Source organism: Balaenoptera musculus, chromosome 10 (assembly GCF_009873245.2).
Source record: "Balaenoptera musculus isolate JJ_BM4_2016_0621 chromosome 10, mBalMus1.pri.v3, whole genome shotgun sequence".
NCBI classification, from domain to species: domain Eukaryota; kingdom Metazoa; phylum Chordata; class Mammalia; order Artiodactyla; family Balaenopteridae; genus Balaenoptera; species Balaenoptera musculus.
The window spans coordinates 22,446,658-22,465,953 of NC_045794.1; the positions used below are offsets into that span (position 1 = coordinate 22,446,658).

A 19,296-nucleotide genomic window follows, 5' to 3' on the forward strand; every position below is an offset into this window, starting at 1 on the left:
AGAGAAAACCATAATTCAAAAAGACACATGCACTCCAATGTTTATTGCAGCACTATTTACAATAGCCAGGTCATGGAAGCAACCTAAATGCCCATTGACAGACGAATGGATGAAGAAGTTGTGTTACATATATACAATGGAATATTACTCAGCCATAAAAAAGAATGAAATTGGGTCCCTTGTTGAGACATGGATGGATCTAGAGACTGTCATACAGAGTAAAGTAAGTCAGAAAGAGAAAAACAAATATCGTATATTAACACATGTATGTGGAACCTAGAAAAATGGTACAGATGAACCGGTTTGCAGGGCAGAAGTTGAGACACAGATGTAGAGAACAAACGTATGGACACCAAGGGGGGAAAGCAGCGGGGGGGTGGGGATGGTGGTGTGATAAATTGGGCGATTGGGATTGACATGTATACACTGATGTGTATAAAATTGATGACTAATAAGAACTTGCTGTATAAAAAAATAAATTAAATTAAATTTTAAAAAAAGAAATTTTTCCAAACATACTCATGAATCGTGATCTTCGTGGGGATTTCTGTCCAGAGCCTGGCATAGCGAACAGGCACCACAGACTCCTGGGGATCCCGGTCAACATGCATGTGCAGCATAAGGCGACAAAAAGATGCTCGGAGGTCAAAGGGCAGGCTCTCATCCGACATACACCGCAGGATCAAATCAACAGAGAGCTGCGTAGAAATCTGGTTTATGGCCAGATACTGGCGATCCAAACACATCCTTGCAAAGAGATTTAGCTGGTACCTTAAAAATATTAAATATTTTACATTATTTTTCTTATCTGGATAAAGTTCATAAATATTAGTATCAATCAGCATCTACTTTTATGATTCCAATATTCCCCAGAGTAGGTGATAACTGGAGTCAAACTCTTCTGGTAGTAGGTTAAGTGATCAAATGACAACACACAGATAAAATCACCTCTATGCCCATTCAGTTGCAACTTCTCTTACTTGTTCCAGCAACATGTATCTGGTGGAAAGTGTCATTAGGCTCTCAGTTCTCGGTTTCCTAGGTCTGCAAATACACTAAGCCTGTAGGCTATGGACAACAGCTCACATGAAACCATCTCTCTCTGCCTTGCCCAGGCTCACTCAGCTCCAGGCTCTGGTATCTACACTCCAAGGGTAGACCCACTCAGTTCCCAATCCAAATGTGATCAATCCAAAGGCATCAGTACACTTGGGTTCATCAGCCTCCGAGATCCAGAAAGTAGCCTTTGGCTTTGTAGCTGTAGCTACAGAAACCAGGGAACACAATGAATTCTCTGCCTTTCTCAGATTCCTGTCATTTGGGCCCAAAGTGGCCCAGGGGCTTCTGCCTTGGGTTTCCGAGCCTTAGACTCAAAAACGCCAGCTAGTTTCTTGCTCCCAATATACTGACCACCAGCAACTACCACTGAAATTTCGACTGCCATATGCCACCGCTGAACTTTCACAGCTAAAGACACCAGTTTCTCTGAAGCCCTAGGTCTCCACATAATCACAAGTGATATATACATAACTACCGGCTAACTTTCTCTGAGGCCACCCCTACAACCGGATCAGCTTCCCCAACCCCAATTTCACCTCCCTCTCAACTCGATTACCTAGGTCCCAAAACGTCTCTCATCTGCACCCACACCAGTCAACAAGAGGAAAAAATCCTTTGCTGCACAACAGTTCCAAACTAGTGGAAAATTAGAAAATTGCAAGTGGTATATGTGGAAAACACAGATGTTTACATTTATTGTGAATATTTTAAATAATACTAAATATTTCAGCTACCCTAGTTCTGACACAACTTCTTAAACTTCTTCTTCATAGATACCTAACTTTTAGAGATGTCAGAGAATCATCTCTCAATGAATATGTGAGACTGAGAATTACGATTCTCTACAATACTTAACCTGTAGTAGGTAAGAACTTCTAAATCAGCCTTGGTGCCTTCTTTTGCTTCCTGAGCAAGGTGCCTGATAGCTTTGCCATGAGGTTCCTTGTTGCTGTCAATCCAGTAGAGCCAAACTTCTTCCTCATCAATGTCATCTGAAAGGATGGCGCTCTCCATGGGGTTGTCTCCTTGCATTGAGACCAGCCTTGAAATAAATAACACACACAAAATCTATGAACAAGCTCATTCAGAAACATGATAAGGAACTGTACTGCTTACAAATAATGAACAGAAAAGGATGTCTCCATCATCTGGACTTACTTAGTTTGAATGAGAATATCTGCATTGCCTGGGCTCAACATAAATTTGCAGATGAGTTCTTGAGTTACAGGTATAGCGGTGGTGTTAGACACACAGAGATCTGATAAATAATCCAAAAACCTGACAAGAGAAAAAATTAAATTGATCATTAACAAAAAGCATCTTATAAAATCATCCCCCCAAAGATACTTTGAGATATAATGAAACTGACTTTCTAGATATATTTTTAATATTATTTCCATGCAACATTTTTCTAATGTGTTGCTTATCTACTGTACCATTAGAAACAAATTAAATATCCAATTATTTGTATTTAGGACAAATCTTGTTTCCAAAAATGATATGTTTGCTTTTATTTACTTGGTGATATTTATCCCACAGCACTGTGACTTGTTATATTTACAATATCAAAACAAAGCCAGATCAAAGCTGATGTTGTACTGAGTAAAACAGACATACAGCACATACTTAATCAACGTGAATATGGCCTGGTCAAGTCCGAGGCCCAATCCTACCTTCTAACACTTATTTGCTTGCTAATTAAGAAAATTTTATCAATCTGCTTGACTTTTCTGCATTCATTTCTCCCAGATAAGGCAGCATGGTATAAGAGACAGGGTACTTGACGCGGAGTCAGAAACTCTAAATTCTGTTCCTAGTTGGTCTCTAGGCTTCTATTTTCTCATCTCTAAAATGTGGATAATATTATACGACTGGTGTACTTCATGAGAATGTGCAAGGGTTTAAATGAGGCAATGTATTGAATTGAATGAAATATGAATATATTTTGAAAAACTATGGGGTACTATAAAAACACAAGTTATCAGAGTGAAAATCAATTACATTTAAATACGTTTATAAAGGGTTTTGATCTCCTATGAGATAATAACTCTTTATGGTACATATTATAGCAATAAGCCCAACACTGTTTTGTCCATGAAAGAATTCGAACTTTAAAAAAGTTCTAAAAATAAAGCAAAAAGCCACAGTCCCCACAAGAAAAGAATACTGCATGAACCACTTCAAACCTTGGCTCCCGATTTCTCCTGAGTAAACTAACAAATGTTTCTATTTCTTTTGCTGTGATGTGTTTCTCTAGTAGTTTTCTGTTGTTGTGCAACAAAGCTGTGATGGTATCTTCTGCCAAAATATCATAGCCAATCTGGGACTGCATGACACAGAAATTCTTAGCAATATATTCCTACAAAGGAGAAAGACTGTCAGAATGCACTGCCAAAGAGCTTAGAAATAACAGGTTCTATTACGGTCAGCAACATTGATTAATTTATTCATAACAGAAAACTTGCTAAAAATTATTGTTAAAGAGGAGCAAATAAATAATTCTTTAGTAAATAGGATATTTGTGGAAGGAAATGGAAATATATTAGCATATACCTCATTCAAATTATAACAGAAAATTACGTGCCTAGTAATAATTTTTCATATGGGTGCTTACACTCTTACAAGTGAGAAAAACAAAAATAAACTGAGTTAAAAATGACAATTTTTTATGACATGGTAAGTAATGATTTCACCAGTTTAACAGACGCCCTTCTTTGAACACTCACTAAGAGCTATAACCTAGGATTCTGGCATAATTATAGAAACAAAAATGACTCTTTGACATTTGGTTCATGAAGCATGAGCTCTATACCATTACATGACGATCCCAGGTGAACTTAGCTGATTTCTTTTTTGTACATATACCACAATGACCTATTAAATCTCTTCAAAATAATGATAAAACTTCACAGCACTTTTTGTCTTTAAAAAGCTATCCAACAAGATAATGTGATTGATCACTTTATTGATCAGATCCATTCACCCAAGAGATATTTCTGGAAAGCCATTCCAGGTACTGTTTGCGAGACTAGGGATGCGGCAGTAAGACAGATAAGCTCCCATAGAGCTTACATCCTAGTGAGAAGGGGCACTCAATGAGCTAGTAAATAGAATCATTTTACATGTTGATAAGTGAAATGAAACAAACAGAGGGATGGGAAAAGGTGACAACTTGAGATGGGGTAGACTCTTGAAGAGGGAGCATTTGACCTATGATAGAAATGATGGAAATGAGAAAAAGGAGGCAGCCATGGGGAGACAAGCCATTGAGCAGTGGGGGTACCAAGTGGAAGGCTCTGTAATGGTGGAACCCAGTCTTCGGAGTTCTGTAAACACAAGGTGGCCATTGTGGCTGGAGTACAGCCGAGTGAGCAGAAAGCAAGAGCTGACGTGGGAGGTGAGGCCCTTGCGAGCCACGGTGAACACAGAAACATTCATTCTTAGAGCAAGGGAAAGCCATTGGCGAGCTTCCCTCATGCATGATTCCATCTGCTCCTTCCCCTTCCCACCACCTCGCCTCTCTTCCAAGCCACATCTCAGCCAACCACAGCACTGGTAAGCTTAACCCCGTCCACAATCCAAAGTTTTCACTTCAATTTCTTGGGGATTCTCCTTGGGGATTTTTTCTATGATGGGAAAATTTATTGATTAGAAAGTGTTTTTGCCTTAAGATTTACTGGAACCTACCTGTTCCTTGAAAATGATACTGGTTGCACAAATCTCATTATATTCTAGGCAGCAATTCTGTGGCCTTTTTCAAAATGGTGGTTTTGTATATTGGGTACCAGTGAAGTAAAGTAAATGTCTTCTATTAGTGTATCATTTTAAAAATATGTATTAATTTATACACTTGTATGACTATTGTAATCAGACCCTGCTATAAGGCAAACCTCCAAGATGTTTGATAAATAGATCAAGATGTCCATAAATAATCAAACGAAATTAGACATGTTTCCAAAGTCTATAAATAACAGTAAACAGAAACTCAACATGAAAGACTTGGGTTAGTACTAAATCACAAAAGAATTCCCTATTAGGACTCTATAAAATATAGGTGAGGAAAAAGGAGAACAAGGAATTATGCAAAAAGTAGAAAGTCTTTCTGTTTATGCTTTATTTTTCTTTTTATTGTTATTTCTTTTTGGCTCCGTTGGGTCTTCATTGCTGCGTGCGGGCTTTCTCTAGTTGCAGTGAGCTGGGGCTCCTCTTCGTTGCAGTGCATGGGCTTCTCATTGCAGTGGCTTCTCTTGTTGCGGAGCATGGGCTCTAGGCACGCCGGCTTTAGTAGTTGCGGCACATGGGCTCAGTAGTTGTGGCTAGCGGGCTCTAGAGCGCAGGCTCAGTAGTTGTGGCACACGGGCTTAGTTGCTCCACAGCATGTGGGATCTTCCTGGACCAGGGCTCAAACCCGTGTCCCCTGCATTGGCAGGTGGATTCTTAACCACTGCGCCACCAGGGAAGTCCCTCCTCAGGACACCAGGCACGCGAGTCCCCAGCTTAGACAGGGAGGACTGAGAAAGAACTTTGTGCCAGACCTCGAGAGACTGGGAAAAGACACCAACTGAGACGTGCTGCCTGGACAATCTACTAGGTACTAGCAGAACAGCCAAACCAAGGATATCCGGTGCTGAAGCACAGGGCAGTGCTGTGGAAAGCGGGTCCACAGGACCCTCCCAAAGACTGAGTGCAACGGAGGACACGCACATTAGGGGGTCCCGTGGTTCTGAGGGTACCAGGTAAACCCTGCAGACCTATTGATTTTTTCAGTTAATTCAATCTCTCTCATAGACTATTGCATGTAGTGTGGAGTGGAGGCCTGTCTAGCAAAGTAGATCTTTCTAGACCTGAGAAGAGAAATGAGGCCACAGAGTGACCGCCAGTCCCACCCCCATCCCTGACCTCCGCTGAATAACGTGGCCCTGGTATCTGGGGCTTCTCGGAAGCTGACTCTCTGAGTGCTTAAGGTCTGTCATTTGACATTCTGGAACTTAATTTTCCTTGCAATAACTCTACCTACATTACCTTGCCATCTTAAAGGAATGCAATGAAGTTGGGAAAAATAATTCCAATGACAAGCATTTTCAATTGGGAGGAAAAATGTTTATACCTAGGATTATATTAAAAAGCATTTAAGAATCTGTTTATATTGTCTGCTTCCTCACTCTTGTCCTTGTCAAATTATTTATCTTCTGGTTAATCTGTTTTACATATTCTTTTTAGACTTTTTCTTAATCTTTAAACTGAATTTCAAAAAAAAATGTATTTTCACACTTTATTTTAAAGCAATTTTTTTTCTTGCCAAATAACTTTTAGACTACTTTAGAGGCAGTACTATGATTATTAAGAGCCTGGGTTTGAATACTGGCTCCAGTCAAAACTGTGTATTCTTTGGCAATTTATTTAACCTCTCTGTGCCTCAGTTCTTCATCTTAACTCAGTATTAACCAAGTTTTGTTGTGAAAAGTGCTTAGAACTGAGCCTGGTAAAATGTAAGCACTCAGTAAATACTACTAACTATTCCCAAATAACCTGCAGCCTCCAGGCCTGACAACCTAGCCCCTCCATGGCTCAGCCCTACCTGCCTTCCCAGCTTTCTCTTACAGAATCCTTCCTCATGGACCAAACTCATCAGTGAAGTTTACAAACTATGTACTCATCTCTCCAACTGGCTAAGAGAAACATGGGACACTAATGTACCAAACGATAATTAACTGAAAGCAATTTTATATTAAGCAAATGTGTATTATTGAGCACATTGCAAAATATTATATATATTTTAAGACAAAAATGAGACTTAAAAGAAACTTCACTTGCAGTTGGGAACTTTTAGCTATATCCCTGGACACACCTGGGTTCCCTGTCCTCCACAGTTAGGAATATCTTGGGATGAAAGTGCCCTTTCTAGGATCCACCATTCTCTTTTCAGAAATATCTCTTCACTAAAATGCTTGTTCCCATACAATATCTGAAAATGATTTTCATCCAACCCAAATGCTTCTTCTCCAAGTGCTCTTCCTGGGTTCCCCCAGCTGAGCTCTTCTCTCTCCTGAATTCTCACAATGCTCTCCTATCTCTCCTGTCCCCTCTGTGCCTCTACCTTATGTTTCAGATGTACATGTCATATCTTTTCCACCAGACAATGAACTCTTTGGCCTACACACAGCGATTTGGTACCACACATGCTCCTAGAAATGCCAAAAAATGTCTCATTCCTCTTTACATAACATATCCAGCATGCCTCCTGCCCAGCAGGAGCTAATACCATGCACATACAAAAACTTAGACATCCTCCCTTGACAATTCTAATTTTACGTGGAAGAATAAATACATATGTCAGCTCAAATACATTTTTAGGTCATTTTTGTGTGTTGCCAATATAAAACATTGCATTGCAAAGTAGAATTTCCCGTTCCTATTTAAATGTCTTAGAACAGTAACCAAAGAACTTTGCCCATACTTTAGATGTTAAACAGGTAAAAAAGAGAGCCACCCTCCACCTGATTTTTCCGGTAGTCCTGCTGTGAATGTCTCAGCACACGGTAGCACAGCCTCAGCATGTACTTGTAGGGGGCGTATCTTTGATCCCCCAGATCTTCAAGTCTCAGCATTGAGCCTTCTCCTGCTTTCTCCTTAAAGGGTGCTTTCAGAATCCCAAATACCTATCAGGAAAAAAAACCAACCGCTTATTCTGATGAATGGAGGTGCACGTTTTGCCACATTTTGACTTTTTTTTATAAATAAACACACTGACTCGAAAACACTTTTGTAATATTTGAAGAGAATTAACATAAAGTAAAAAAAAAAAAAGATTTTTTTAGGATACAAGACCAACATATTAAGGGACAGAAAAATACTGCTAAAAGGATTCCCTAAGTTGAATGACAAAAACAATATTTAAATAAAATGCTTAATTTTGTTTAGAAATTCTATTTTATTAAAATAAAAATATAAAGATGTTAGGTTGTACCAAGTTACATGAACATATTGAGATGAACTAAAATATAGTTTGATTTCGATAGGCTTTATAATTCTTTCTATTGTTTTCTATAACTTTCTAAAATCAAAATAATATAAGGAAAGTATTTACTTTTCATCTGAAACTGACATCAAAAAACTGCCTCCAAATATTGCTTTTAAACCTCTTCATAAAAGAATTAATTTATTGTTTCTATACATAAAGATGTGGCCAAATCAATGAATGCATAAGCATTCAAAACAAATAAGGAGCCATATGGACAGCTGGTGATACCCAGTGACTCAGATTCTTCTTGTAAGAAGATTAGCAGTTGGGAAGTATTTAAAAATCACTAAGGAACATAATTCTTTTAGGCAGCAAGACAGCAGGTAGGATCACCTGGAGATGAACTAGTAGAATGAGCAAATTGTTTATGAAAGAGCACCTAGGCAAAGATATGAGGAGTCATAAAAGAAAGCGAAATGGAATGGAATTATCCTTTGTAGTTCATGAAATATAACATGAATTAAAGTTTCTTCAGTAATTCTATATTCACTAAACCTTGAATTTTATTATTTATAATACTAAAGTAAAATGTTTGACATACGTTGGTTGAAATAATATTAATAAATCATTCAAGGTCCTAAAAGTCCTTGAAGTCAAATGTTTTATACAAAAGAAATGCTGATGTCAGAAAAGGCTTTGTCTCATTAGATTTGCAACCTTTACTTTCTTTGAGAAAAATGTTGATTTTATATACTCAGACAATCAGCTATAGAATATTAATTGACAATACGTCTACTGTCTTCCTTTCCCAACTCCACAAGAACATGTATATTAATAACATAAATTTTATTTAAGTACCTTCCTTCAGTCCACAATTAATGCAGAAGCCCATTACTTTATATAACAATTATCAGAATACAAAGAATGCATGAAGGTAGGCATGTCCAAATGTGCATATTATTAAGGAGTAAATTAATTTACTGGCATGTTATGAACAATTTCAGGAAGACATAGCATAGAAGCAGCTCTAGACTTTCAGGGAAAAAACTAGAGTATTGTATAGAGCACTTGTGAGCTGATGAATAGACTGCCCTACTTTTCGAAGGAAGAAAGGGAAAAAGTAGGAAGCAAATGGGGATGGCAGCTTCCAAGTTCCCCTGGAAATTCTACTTAAAAAAGCATTACAGCATATTTTCTGGAGACAGTCTGACCATGTAGGTTTTTAAAGGTCTGTGATAGGCTGTCTCCAAGATGGCCCCCAATGATCCCTGCCTCCTGGAATTATACTCTTATGGAATACTGTCTTCTTGACTGTGGGCTGGATTTGTTGACTCACTTCTAACTAAGAAACAAGGTAGAAATAATGAGATGTTACTTCTAAGATTAGGTTACAAGAAAACTATGGCCTCCATCTGAAGGCCCTCTCTTGCTCTGTCCTGGATCTCTCACTTTTAAGGAAAGCAAGCTGCCAGCTCTTGAGGCAGCGCTGTGTGGAGGCCCATGCCAGTGAGCTGGGAAGTGAATCCTCTCCCATTTGAGCCTCGAGCTGAAGCAGCCCAACCAACACCTTCATTGCAGCCTCCAAAACACCCTGAGCAAGAACTGTCCACCTAAACTACCCCCAGATTCCTAATCCACAGAAACTGTAAGTATCTGCTGGTTTGAGACACTAAGTTTTGGGGTAACTTGTTACACATCAATAGATAACCAATACAAGAACTTTCCTGATACTATAATTCAAAAAGTTAAAATATGCAAAATTAGTACATGGAAACATTCACCTGTGCCAATATGTTTTGTTCCCTCATTAATTTCTGACGTTCTCGGTTTGGCTTGGTGATTACCACATCCAGAACGTCTTGTCCATTGTTAGGTACATCAGCAACAAAGAAGATAAGGTCTTCCAATAATTTGGTCACAAACCTATCATAAAACGAAAAGGAAACATTATGGTGTGCTTAATTTTGTAAATATATTTAAATAAACACTAAGAACGAAAACACTATGAAAGTGCAAGTATTTTATGATAAAAATTATTTAATTAACAAAATACATAGTGCAGTTAATATTTACTTAAATCTTTATGAAGAGCATCCCTTCTTCAGTTCTTCCAACCCCACACCACCTCCAGCTCTAATCAAGTATCTGCAAACACAGCTATGAAATAAAACCCTGTGAGTCCCAAAAACATATGTTGAGAGCATTTCACCTATCCACAGATGCTTTTCCATGACTGATTAGAAGAAAAGAGTATTTCTGCTTTAAGGGAGAACAGCTAAACTAAATTCTTTTTTTTTAATTTTTTATTTATTTATTTATTTTTCTTATTAGTCATCAATTTTATACACATCAGTGTATACATGTCAATCCCAATCACCCAATTCATCACACCAACACCACCCCCACCCCCACCGCTTTCCCCCCTTGGTGTCCATACGTATTTTCCCTACTTCTGTGTCTCTATTTCTGCCTTGCAAACCCGTTCTTCTGTACCATTTTCTAGGTTCCACATATAGGCGTTAATATATGATGTTTATTTTTCGCTTTCTGACTTACTTCACTCTGTATGACAGTCTCTAGATCCATCCACGTCTCTACAAATGACCTAATTTCGTTCCTTTTTATAGCTGAGTAATATTCCATTGTATATATGTACCACATCTTCTTTATCCATTCGTCTGCTGATGGGCATTTACATTGCTTCCATGACCTGGCTATTGTAATTAGTGCTGCAATGAACATTTTGGGGTGCATGTGTCTTTTTGAATTATGGTTTTCTCTGGGTATATGCCCAGTAGTGGGATGGCTGGGTCATATGGTAATTCTATTTTTAGTTCTTTAAGGAACATCCAAACTGTTCTCCATAGTGGCTGCATCAGTTTACGTTCCCACCAACAGTGCAAGAGGGTTCCCTTTTCTCCACACTCTCTCCAGCAGTTCTTGTTTGTAGATTTTCTGATGATGCCCATTCTAACAGGTGTGAGGGGTGATACCTTATTTTAGCTTTGATTTGCATATCCCTGATAATTAGTGACGTTGAGCAGCTTTTCATGTGCTTCTTGGCCATCTGTATGTCTTCTTTGGAGAAATGTCTATTTAGGTCTTCTGCCCATTTTTGGATAGAGGTGGGTTTTTATTAATATTGAGCTGCATAAGCTGTTTATATATTTTGGAGATTAATCTTCTGTCCGATGATTCATTTGCAAATATTTTCTCCCATTCCGAGGGTTGTCTTTTCGTCTCATTTATGGTTTCCTTTGCTGTGCAAAAGCTTCTAAGGTTCATTAGGTCCCATTTATTTTTGTTTTTATTTCCATTACTCTAGGAGGTGGATCAAAAAAGATCTTGCTGTGATTTATGTCAAAGAGTGCTCTTCCTATGTTTTCCGCTGAGAGTTTTATAGTGCCCAGTCTTACATTTAGGTCTCTAATCAATTTTGAGTTTATTTTTGTGTATGGTGTTAGGGAGTGTTCTAATTTCATTCTTTTACATGTAGCTGTCCAGTTTTCCCAGCACCACTCATTGAAGAGACTGTCTTTTCTCCACTGTATATCCTTGCCTCCTTTGTCATAGATTAGTTGACAATAGGTGCGTGGGTTTATCTCTGGACTTTCTATCTTGTTCCATTGATCTATGTTTCTGTTTTTGTGCCAGTACCATGTTGTCTTGATTACTATAGCTTTGTAGTATAGTCTGAAGTCAGGGAGTCTGATTCTTCCAGCTCCGTTTTTTTCCCTCAAGACTGCTTTGGCTACTGGGGTCTTTTGTGTCTCCATACAAATTTTAAGATTTTTTTGTTCTAGTTCTGTAAAAAATGCCAATGGTAATTTGATAGGGATTGCATTGAATCTGTAGATTGCTTTGGGTAGTACAGTCATTTTCACAATATTGATTCTTCCAATCCAAGAACATGGTATATCTCTCCATCTGTTGGTATCATCTTTAATTTCTTTCATCAGTGTCTTATAGTTTTCTGCATACAGGTCTTTTGTCTCCCTAGGTAGGTTTACTCCTAGGTATTTTATTCTTTTTGTTGCAGTGGTAGATGGGAGTTTTTCCTTAATTTCTCTTTCAGATTTTTCATCATTAGTGTATAGGAATGCAAGAGATTTCTGTGCATTAATTTTGTATCCTGCAACTTGACCAAATTCATTGATTAGCTCTAGTAGTTTTCTGGTGGCATCTTTAGGATTCTCTATGTATAGTATCATGTCATCTGCAAACAGTGACAGTTTTACTTCTTCTTTTCCAATTTGTATTCCTTTTATTTCTTTTTCTTCTCTGATTGCTGTGGCTAGGACTTCCAAAACTATGTTGCATAATAGTGGTGAGAGTGGACATCCTTGTCTCGTTCCTGATCTTAGAGGAAATGCTTTTAGTTTTTCACCATGGAGAATGATGCTTGCTGTGGGTTTGTCGTATATGGCCTTTATTATGTTGAGGTAGGTTCCCTCTATGCCCACTTTCTGGAAAGTTTTTATCAAAAATGGGTGTTGAATTTTTTCAAAAGCTTTTTCTGCATCTATTGAGATGATCATATGGTTTTTATTCTTCAATTTGTTAATATGGTGTATCACATTGATTGATTTGCATATATTGAAGAATCCCTGCATCCTTGGGAAAAATCCCACTTGACCATGGTGCATGATCTTTTTAATGTGTTGTTGGATTCTGTTAGCTAGAATTTTGTTGAGAATTTTTGCATCTATATTCATCAGTGATATTGGTCTGTAATTTTCTTTTTTTGTAGTATCTTTGTCTGGTTTTGGTATCAGGGTGATGGTGGCCTCATAGAATGAATTTGGGAGTGTTCCTTCCTCTGCGATTTTTTGGAAGAGTTTGAGAAGGATGGGTGTGAGCTCTCCTCTAAATGTTTGACAGACTTCACCTGTGAAGGCATCTGGTCCTGGACTTTTGTTTGTTGGAAGATTTTTAATCACAGTTTCAATTTCATTACTTGTGATTGCTCTGTTCATATCTTCTATTTCTTCCTGGTTCAGTCTTGGAAGGTTATACCTTTCTAAGAATTTGTCTATTTCTTCCAGGTTGTCCATTTTATTGGCCTAGAGTTGCTTGTAATAGTCTCTTAGGATGCTTTGTATTTCTGCAGTGTCTGTTGTAACTTCTCCTCTTTCATTTCTAATTTTATTGATTTGAGTCCTCTCCCTCTTTTTTTTGATGAGTTTGGCTAATGGTTTATCAATTTTGTTTATCTTCTCAAAGAACCAGCTTTTAGTTTTATTGATCTTTGCTATTGTTTTCTTTGTTTCTCTTTCATTTATTTCTGCTCTGATCTTTATGATTTCTTTCCTTCTGCTAACTTTGGGTTTTGTTTGTTTTTCTTTCTCTAATTGCTTTAGGTGTAAGGTTAGATTGTTTATTTGAGATTTTTCTTGTTTCTTGAGGTAGACTTGTATAGCTATAAACTTCCCTCTTAGAACTGCTTTTGCTGCATCCCATAGGTTTTGGATCGTGTTTTCATTGTCATTTGTCCCTAGGTATTTTTTTATTTCCTCTTTGATTTCTTCAGTGATCTCTTGGTTGTTCAGTAATGTATTGTTTAGCCTCCATGTGTTTGTGTTTTTTACAGATTTTTTCCCTGTAATTGATTTCTAATCTCATAGCGTTGTGGTCAGAAAACATGCTTGATATGATTTCCATTTTCTTAAATTTACTTGATTTGTGACCCAAATGTGATCTATCCTGGAGAATGTTCCGTGCGCACTTGAGAAGAAAGTGTAATCTGCGGTTTTTGGATGAAATGTCCTATAAATATCAGTTAAATCTATCTGGTCTATTGTGTCATTTAAAGCTTCTGTTTCCTTATTTATTGTCATTTTTGATGGTCTGTCCATTGGTGTAAGTGAGGTGTTAAAGTCCCCCACTATTATTGTGTTACTGTCGATTTCCTCTTTTATAGCTATTAGCAGTTGCCTTATGCATTGAGGTGCTCGTATGTTGGGTGCATATATATTTATAATTGTTATATCTTCTTCTTGGATTGATCCCTTGATCATTACGTAGTGTCCTTCCTTGTCTCTTGTAACATTCTTTATTTTAAAGTCTATTTTATCTGATATGAGTATTGCTACTCCAGCTTTGATTTCCTTTTGCATGGAATATCTTTTTCCATCCCCTCGCTTTCAGTCTGTATGCATCATAGGTCTGAAGTGGGTCTCCTGTAGACAGCATATATATGGGTCTTGTTTTTGTATCCATTCAGCAAGCCTGTGTCTTTTGGTTGGAGCATTTAATCCATTCACATTTAAGGTAATTATCGATATGTATGCTCCTATTACCAGTTTCTTAATTGTTTTGGGTTTGTTTTTGTAGGTCCTTTTCTTCTCTTGTGTTTCTCACTTAGAGAAGTTCCTTTAGCATTTGTTGTAGAGCTGGTTTGGTGGTGCTGAATTCTCTTAGCTTTTGCTGTAAAACTTTTGATTTCTCCATTGAATCTGAATGAGATTCTTGCTGGGTAGAGTAATCTTGGTTGTAGGTTCTTCCCTTTCATCACTTTAAGTATATCATGCCACTGCCTTCTGGCTTGTAGAGTTTCTGCTGAGAAATCAGCTGTTAACCTTATGGGAGTTCCCTTGTATGTTATTTGTCATTTTCCCCTTGCTGCTTTCAATAATTTTTCTTTGTCTTTAACTTTTGCCAATTTGATTACTATGTGTCTCGGCATGTTTCTCCTTGGGTTTATCCTGTATGGGACTTGCAGCGCTTCCTGGACTTGGGTGGCTATTTTCTTTCCCATGTTAGAGAAGTTTTCGACTATAATCTCTTCAAATATTTTCTCTGGTCCTTTCTCTCTCTCTTCTCCTTCTGGGACCCCTATAATGCAAATGTTGTTGCATTTAATGTTGTCCCAGAGGTCTCTTAGGCTGTCTTCATTTCTTTTCATTCTTTTTTCTTTATTCTGTTCCACAGCAGTGAATTCCACCATTCTGTCTTCCAGGTCAGTTATCCGTTCTTCTGCCTCATTTATTCTGCTATTGATTCCTTCCAGTGTAGTTTTCATTTCAGTTATTGTATTGTTCATCTCTGTTTGTTTGTTCTTTAATTCTTCTAGATGTTTGTTAAACATTTCTTGCATCTTCTGTATCTTTGCTTCCATTCTTTTTCCGAGGTCCTGGATCATCTTCACTATCATTATTCTGAATTCTTTTTCTGGAAGATTGCCTATCTCCATTTCATTTATTTGTTTTTCTGGGGTTTCATCTTGTTCCTTCACCTGGTACATAGCCCTCTGCCTTTTCATCTTGTTTATCTTTCTGTGAATGTGTTTTTTGTTCCACAGGCTGCAGGATTGTAGTTCTTCCTTTTTATTTCTTTTCCTTTGTGCTTCATCTAGTTTCACGTGCTCACAGGGGGCCGCGTGCAGAGGCCTCACATGCGGCGCTTCAGATTGTGAAAAGGCAGCACCGGTACTTCATGATGGTGGCAGTGGGCTGCCTGCGGAGACTCTGCGTGGGACACATGCTCTGAGATCTAAACTAAATTCTTAATTCAGATTCTTTTCTTTTTCACTATTAACTCAAACTACATTTCTTTTTTTTTTAACATCTTTATTGGAGTATAATTGCTTTACAATGGTGTGTTAGTTTCTGCTGTATAACAATGTGAATCAGCTATACATAAACATATATCCCCATATCTCCTCCCTCTTGCATCCCCTCCCACCCTCCCTATCCCACCCCTCTAGGTGGTCACAAAGCACCAAGCTGATCTCCCTGTGCTATGTGGCTGCTCCCCACTAGCTATCTATTTTACATTTGGTACTGTGTATATGTCCATGCCACTCTCTTACTTCACCCTAGCTTACCCTTCCCCCTCCCCATGTCCTCAATCCATTTTCTACGTCTGCCTCTTTAGTCCTGTCCTGCCCCTAGGTTCTTCAGAACCATTTTTTTTTTTTTTTTAGATTCCATATATATGTATTAGCATTCGGTATTTGTTTTTCTCTTTCTGACTTACTTCACTCCGTATGACAGACTCTAGGTCCATCCACCTCACTACAAATAATTCAATTTCGTTTCTTTTTATGGCTGAGTAATATTCCATTGTATTTATGTGCCACATCTTCTTTAACCATTCATCTGTTGATGGACACATAGGTTGCTTCCATGTCCTGGCTGTTGTAAATAGAGCTGTAGTGAACATTGTGGTACATGACTCTTTTTGAATTATGGTTTTCTCAAGGTATATGCCCAGTAGTGGGATTGCTGGGTCGTATAGTAGTTCTATTTTTATCAAACTACATCTCTTAATCTTCACTACATTTCAATTTCTCCCTGTACAGAAGAGGAAAAACTTAATTGAACTTCAGAGAGAGACTAGAGTAAGCAATCAGATGCTCTAAATTGTTCTGAAAGTATTAACTGATCTATAAAAATCATAATATTCTAAAATCATACACTAATGTTCACCTTTAAATTCTACATTTCAGTTATTATTTTAACAATTACTTGAACTTCAGTGGCATCTAGTACCTAAAATGCCTGGAGAACAGTTCCTCCCTTAGCCTTCTTCCTCCTTCCTGCAATTTTTCATTTTCTATATGAATTTTTTATGATCCCAGGCACTAGACCACCAGGGAGCTGTGCCATATGTGAATTTTTTGATACAACAAAAGCTATCCAACAAATATTTAAATATGTTTTATCCAAGAAGATGTGGTATACATATACAATAGAATATTACTCAGCCATAAAAAATAATGAAATAATGCCATTTGCAGCAACATGGATGGACCTGTAGATTATCATATTAAGTGAAGTAAGTCAGATAGAGAAAGACAAATACCATATGATATCATTTAACATGTGGAATCTAAAATATGACACAAATGAACTTATTTACAACTTATTTATAGAAACAGACTCAGAGACATAGAAAACAGACTTACGGTTACCAAAGGGGAAAGGGGGTGGAGGATGGATAAATTAGGAGTTTGGGATTAGCAGATTTATATATAGTAGCACAAACTACTATATATAAAATAGATAAACAACAAGGTCTTATTGTATAGCGCAGGGAAAGATATTCAGTATCCTGTAATAAACTGGAATGGAAAAGAATATGAAGAAGAATATGTATATTTACGTATAACTGAATCACTTTGCTGTACACTAGAAACTAACACAACATTGTAAATCTACTATACTTCAATAAATAAATAAGCTTTATCCATATACGTTAGCATAATTATTCACCATTATTAGCATGATCAATCATGATAACATCAATAAGAAAACTACAATTTAAGAGATTCAGCGACTCTAGAAAAGTGTGGAATGTATTCAGTTAGGAAGCATCTTGATCTTATCTCCAGATTTACCTCCTGCAATGGAATGGAGTTAAGTGGACACACCCATAATCCAGAATTTAGCCACAACATCCAAATTTCAGCACACTTCCAAGGATCATAAACTCCACCCCCAAATTCCAGAGATATTATGTTTTCTTGTGTGCCTATTTAAAATTTTAACCCAATCTATTTCTTTTCAACAACACATCTAACGAATAGGATTCACTCACACAACTTCTGTGGGCAACCACAGAAATGTAAAACATGATTCCTACTCATCAAAATGTGGTGTGAATTTCTTTTGAAATTGTGACTCAATGTCTTCTATATCATTCTGTTATTCTTAAAAGAAATAATAAAACGTTTATTTTGAGCTCAGATTTCTTCAACAAACTGAAATTGAGTTGAACCTTAGTGGCTCAATCTACAAGTCCAGTCCGAGCAGAAATATATCTGCATTTTCTTTTTAAAAGTATTAGTGTTCTTTTTCTCTTGCTGTTTTGAGGATATTGTATTCAGATGTTTAGAGTCTAAGAAAGGGCAACTTTGGGAGCAACTACAAATGACTCTGCTTCAAACTCCTCCAAATGGCCTAAAAATTGGTCATAGTTAATGGAGTGATGATGAAGAAAATTAACAGTCTTGACTGAGGATCACTGTACATTAACCTTATTTGCAGAGCCCACCTCCCTTGATGTTGAGGCAATGATAGCCAAGAAAACTAGTCTTCTCTTTTGACCTCCGAAACTGTTGAAACCTTATTCTTTTGTCTTTTCACCTCAAGCATCCCACCTGTGGCAGACAAAACTGGGTTTTTTCAGTTTAGATCAAATTACAATTCTATACTGGGAGATGGTTAGGTCCTACTAACTCATTCAATCTTATTAATCTGCTTTTACTAAAAAATTTTTGTGTGACTTTTTTATCATATGCAGCAATGAGAGATAAAATATATTTTTTAAAAAGACATACCTAAAACCATAATAAAAAGCTTTGTGGATCAGGAATAAAATAAGAAAGACAGTGATGAGCAAGGATAATATTCAGTACTGGCAAGATAATAGGGACTGAAAGCATGTGATAAGGAATTAAACTAAAGACAAGAAAGCAGAGACTAAAGCAGGGCTTCTCCATCTCTTACAGGAACCTTAAAAATGTGGTGATCCCTGTTTGGGCCCTAGCTGTACAGTGAGTGGTAGGAGGAAAGAGAGGAAGCACACAGACAGGACTGGACATACCCACCTGTGATCTCAATGGCTAAAGCCTCAAATTACCATAAGACATGAACTCTCAGCCCTCAATATCAGATCTGGCTCCAGACTTGTCGAGGCAAGCCAGGTGGAGGCAACCATAAAACTAATAAAAAAGATGAGTGAATGTAGAGAGAGGATAAGCAAAAATCGCCCATCCAAGAAGAGCCTGCATATTTAAATTCCAAAGCACATGAGAAAAACTGATATTAAGAAAGCCAACCATCATACTAAAAAATCAGGAGGCCGATTCGTTACCAACAAAATGCAAGTAACAGAACAATTTCAAAATAACTTTTAAATAAGTGTTTCCAACCCTCAAAGAGATAAAGAAAATAACTATATACCAAAAAAGACAACATATATAAAAGAGGGCAGATACAAATGAAGAAAAGGTGGCTATGCAAAAGAATCAATAGAAATCTGAGAAATAAAATTATAATCATTTAAATAAAAATATAATTCATGAAGGTAAACTATTATACACATATTCTAAGAAAAGTAGTGACTTACAATATAGACAGTATTAAAACAATCGACCCAGAAAGCAGCACAGATTCTAAAAGGCAAATTATAAAAGGAAAGTTAAGAGAGAAAGAAGATGAATTAAGAGGATCCAGCAAACACCTAATAGGAGTTCCAGAAGAGAGATAAGAGGAAAAGACAAAGAAGTAATACCTGAAGGAAAATGGCTGAAAATTTTCCAGAATTGAAGG

General features: G+C 37.3%; 1 protein-coding gene across 3 annotated transcripts in view; it reads right to left on the reverse strand.

Moving 5' to 3' along the window:
• ITPR2 (inositol 1,4,5-trisphosphate receptor type 2) overlaps window positions 1-19,296 on the reverse strand; it is a 524,960-nt gene that overhangs the window by 354,506 nt on the left and 151,158 nt on the right. For all 3 annotated transcript variants that reach the window (XM_036864824.1, XM_036864825.1, XM_036864826.1), the window contains exons 14-19: window positions 9,802-9,943; window positions 7,557-7,718; window positions 3,246-3,418; window positions 2,218-2,337; window positions 1,916-2,101; window positions 520-771 (exon numbers count right to left, since the gene is read on the reverse strand). In XM_036864824.1, the coding sequence (XP_036720719.1) occupies window positions 520-771; window positions 1,916-2,101; window positions 2,218-2,337; window positions 3,246-3,418; window positions 7,557-7,718; window positions 9,802-9,943 (1,035 nt within the window). The remainder of the gene's footprint in view (window positions 1-519; window positions 772-1,915; window positions 2,102-2,217; window positions 2,338-3,245; window positions 3,419-7,556; window positions 7,719-9,801; window positions 9,944-19,296) is intronic.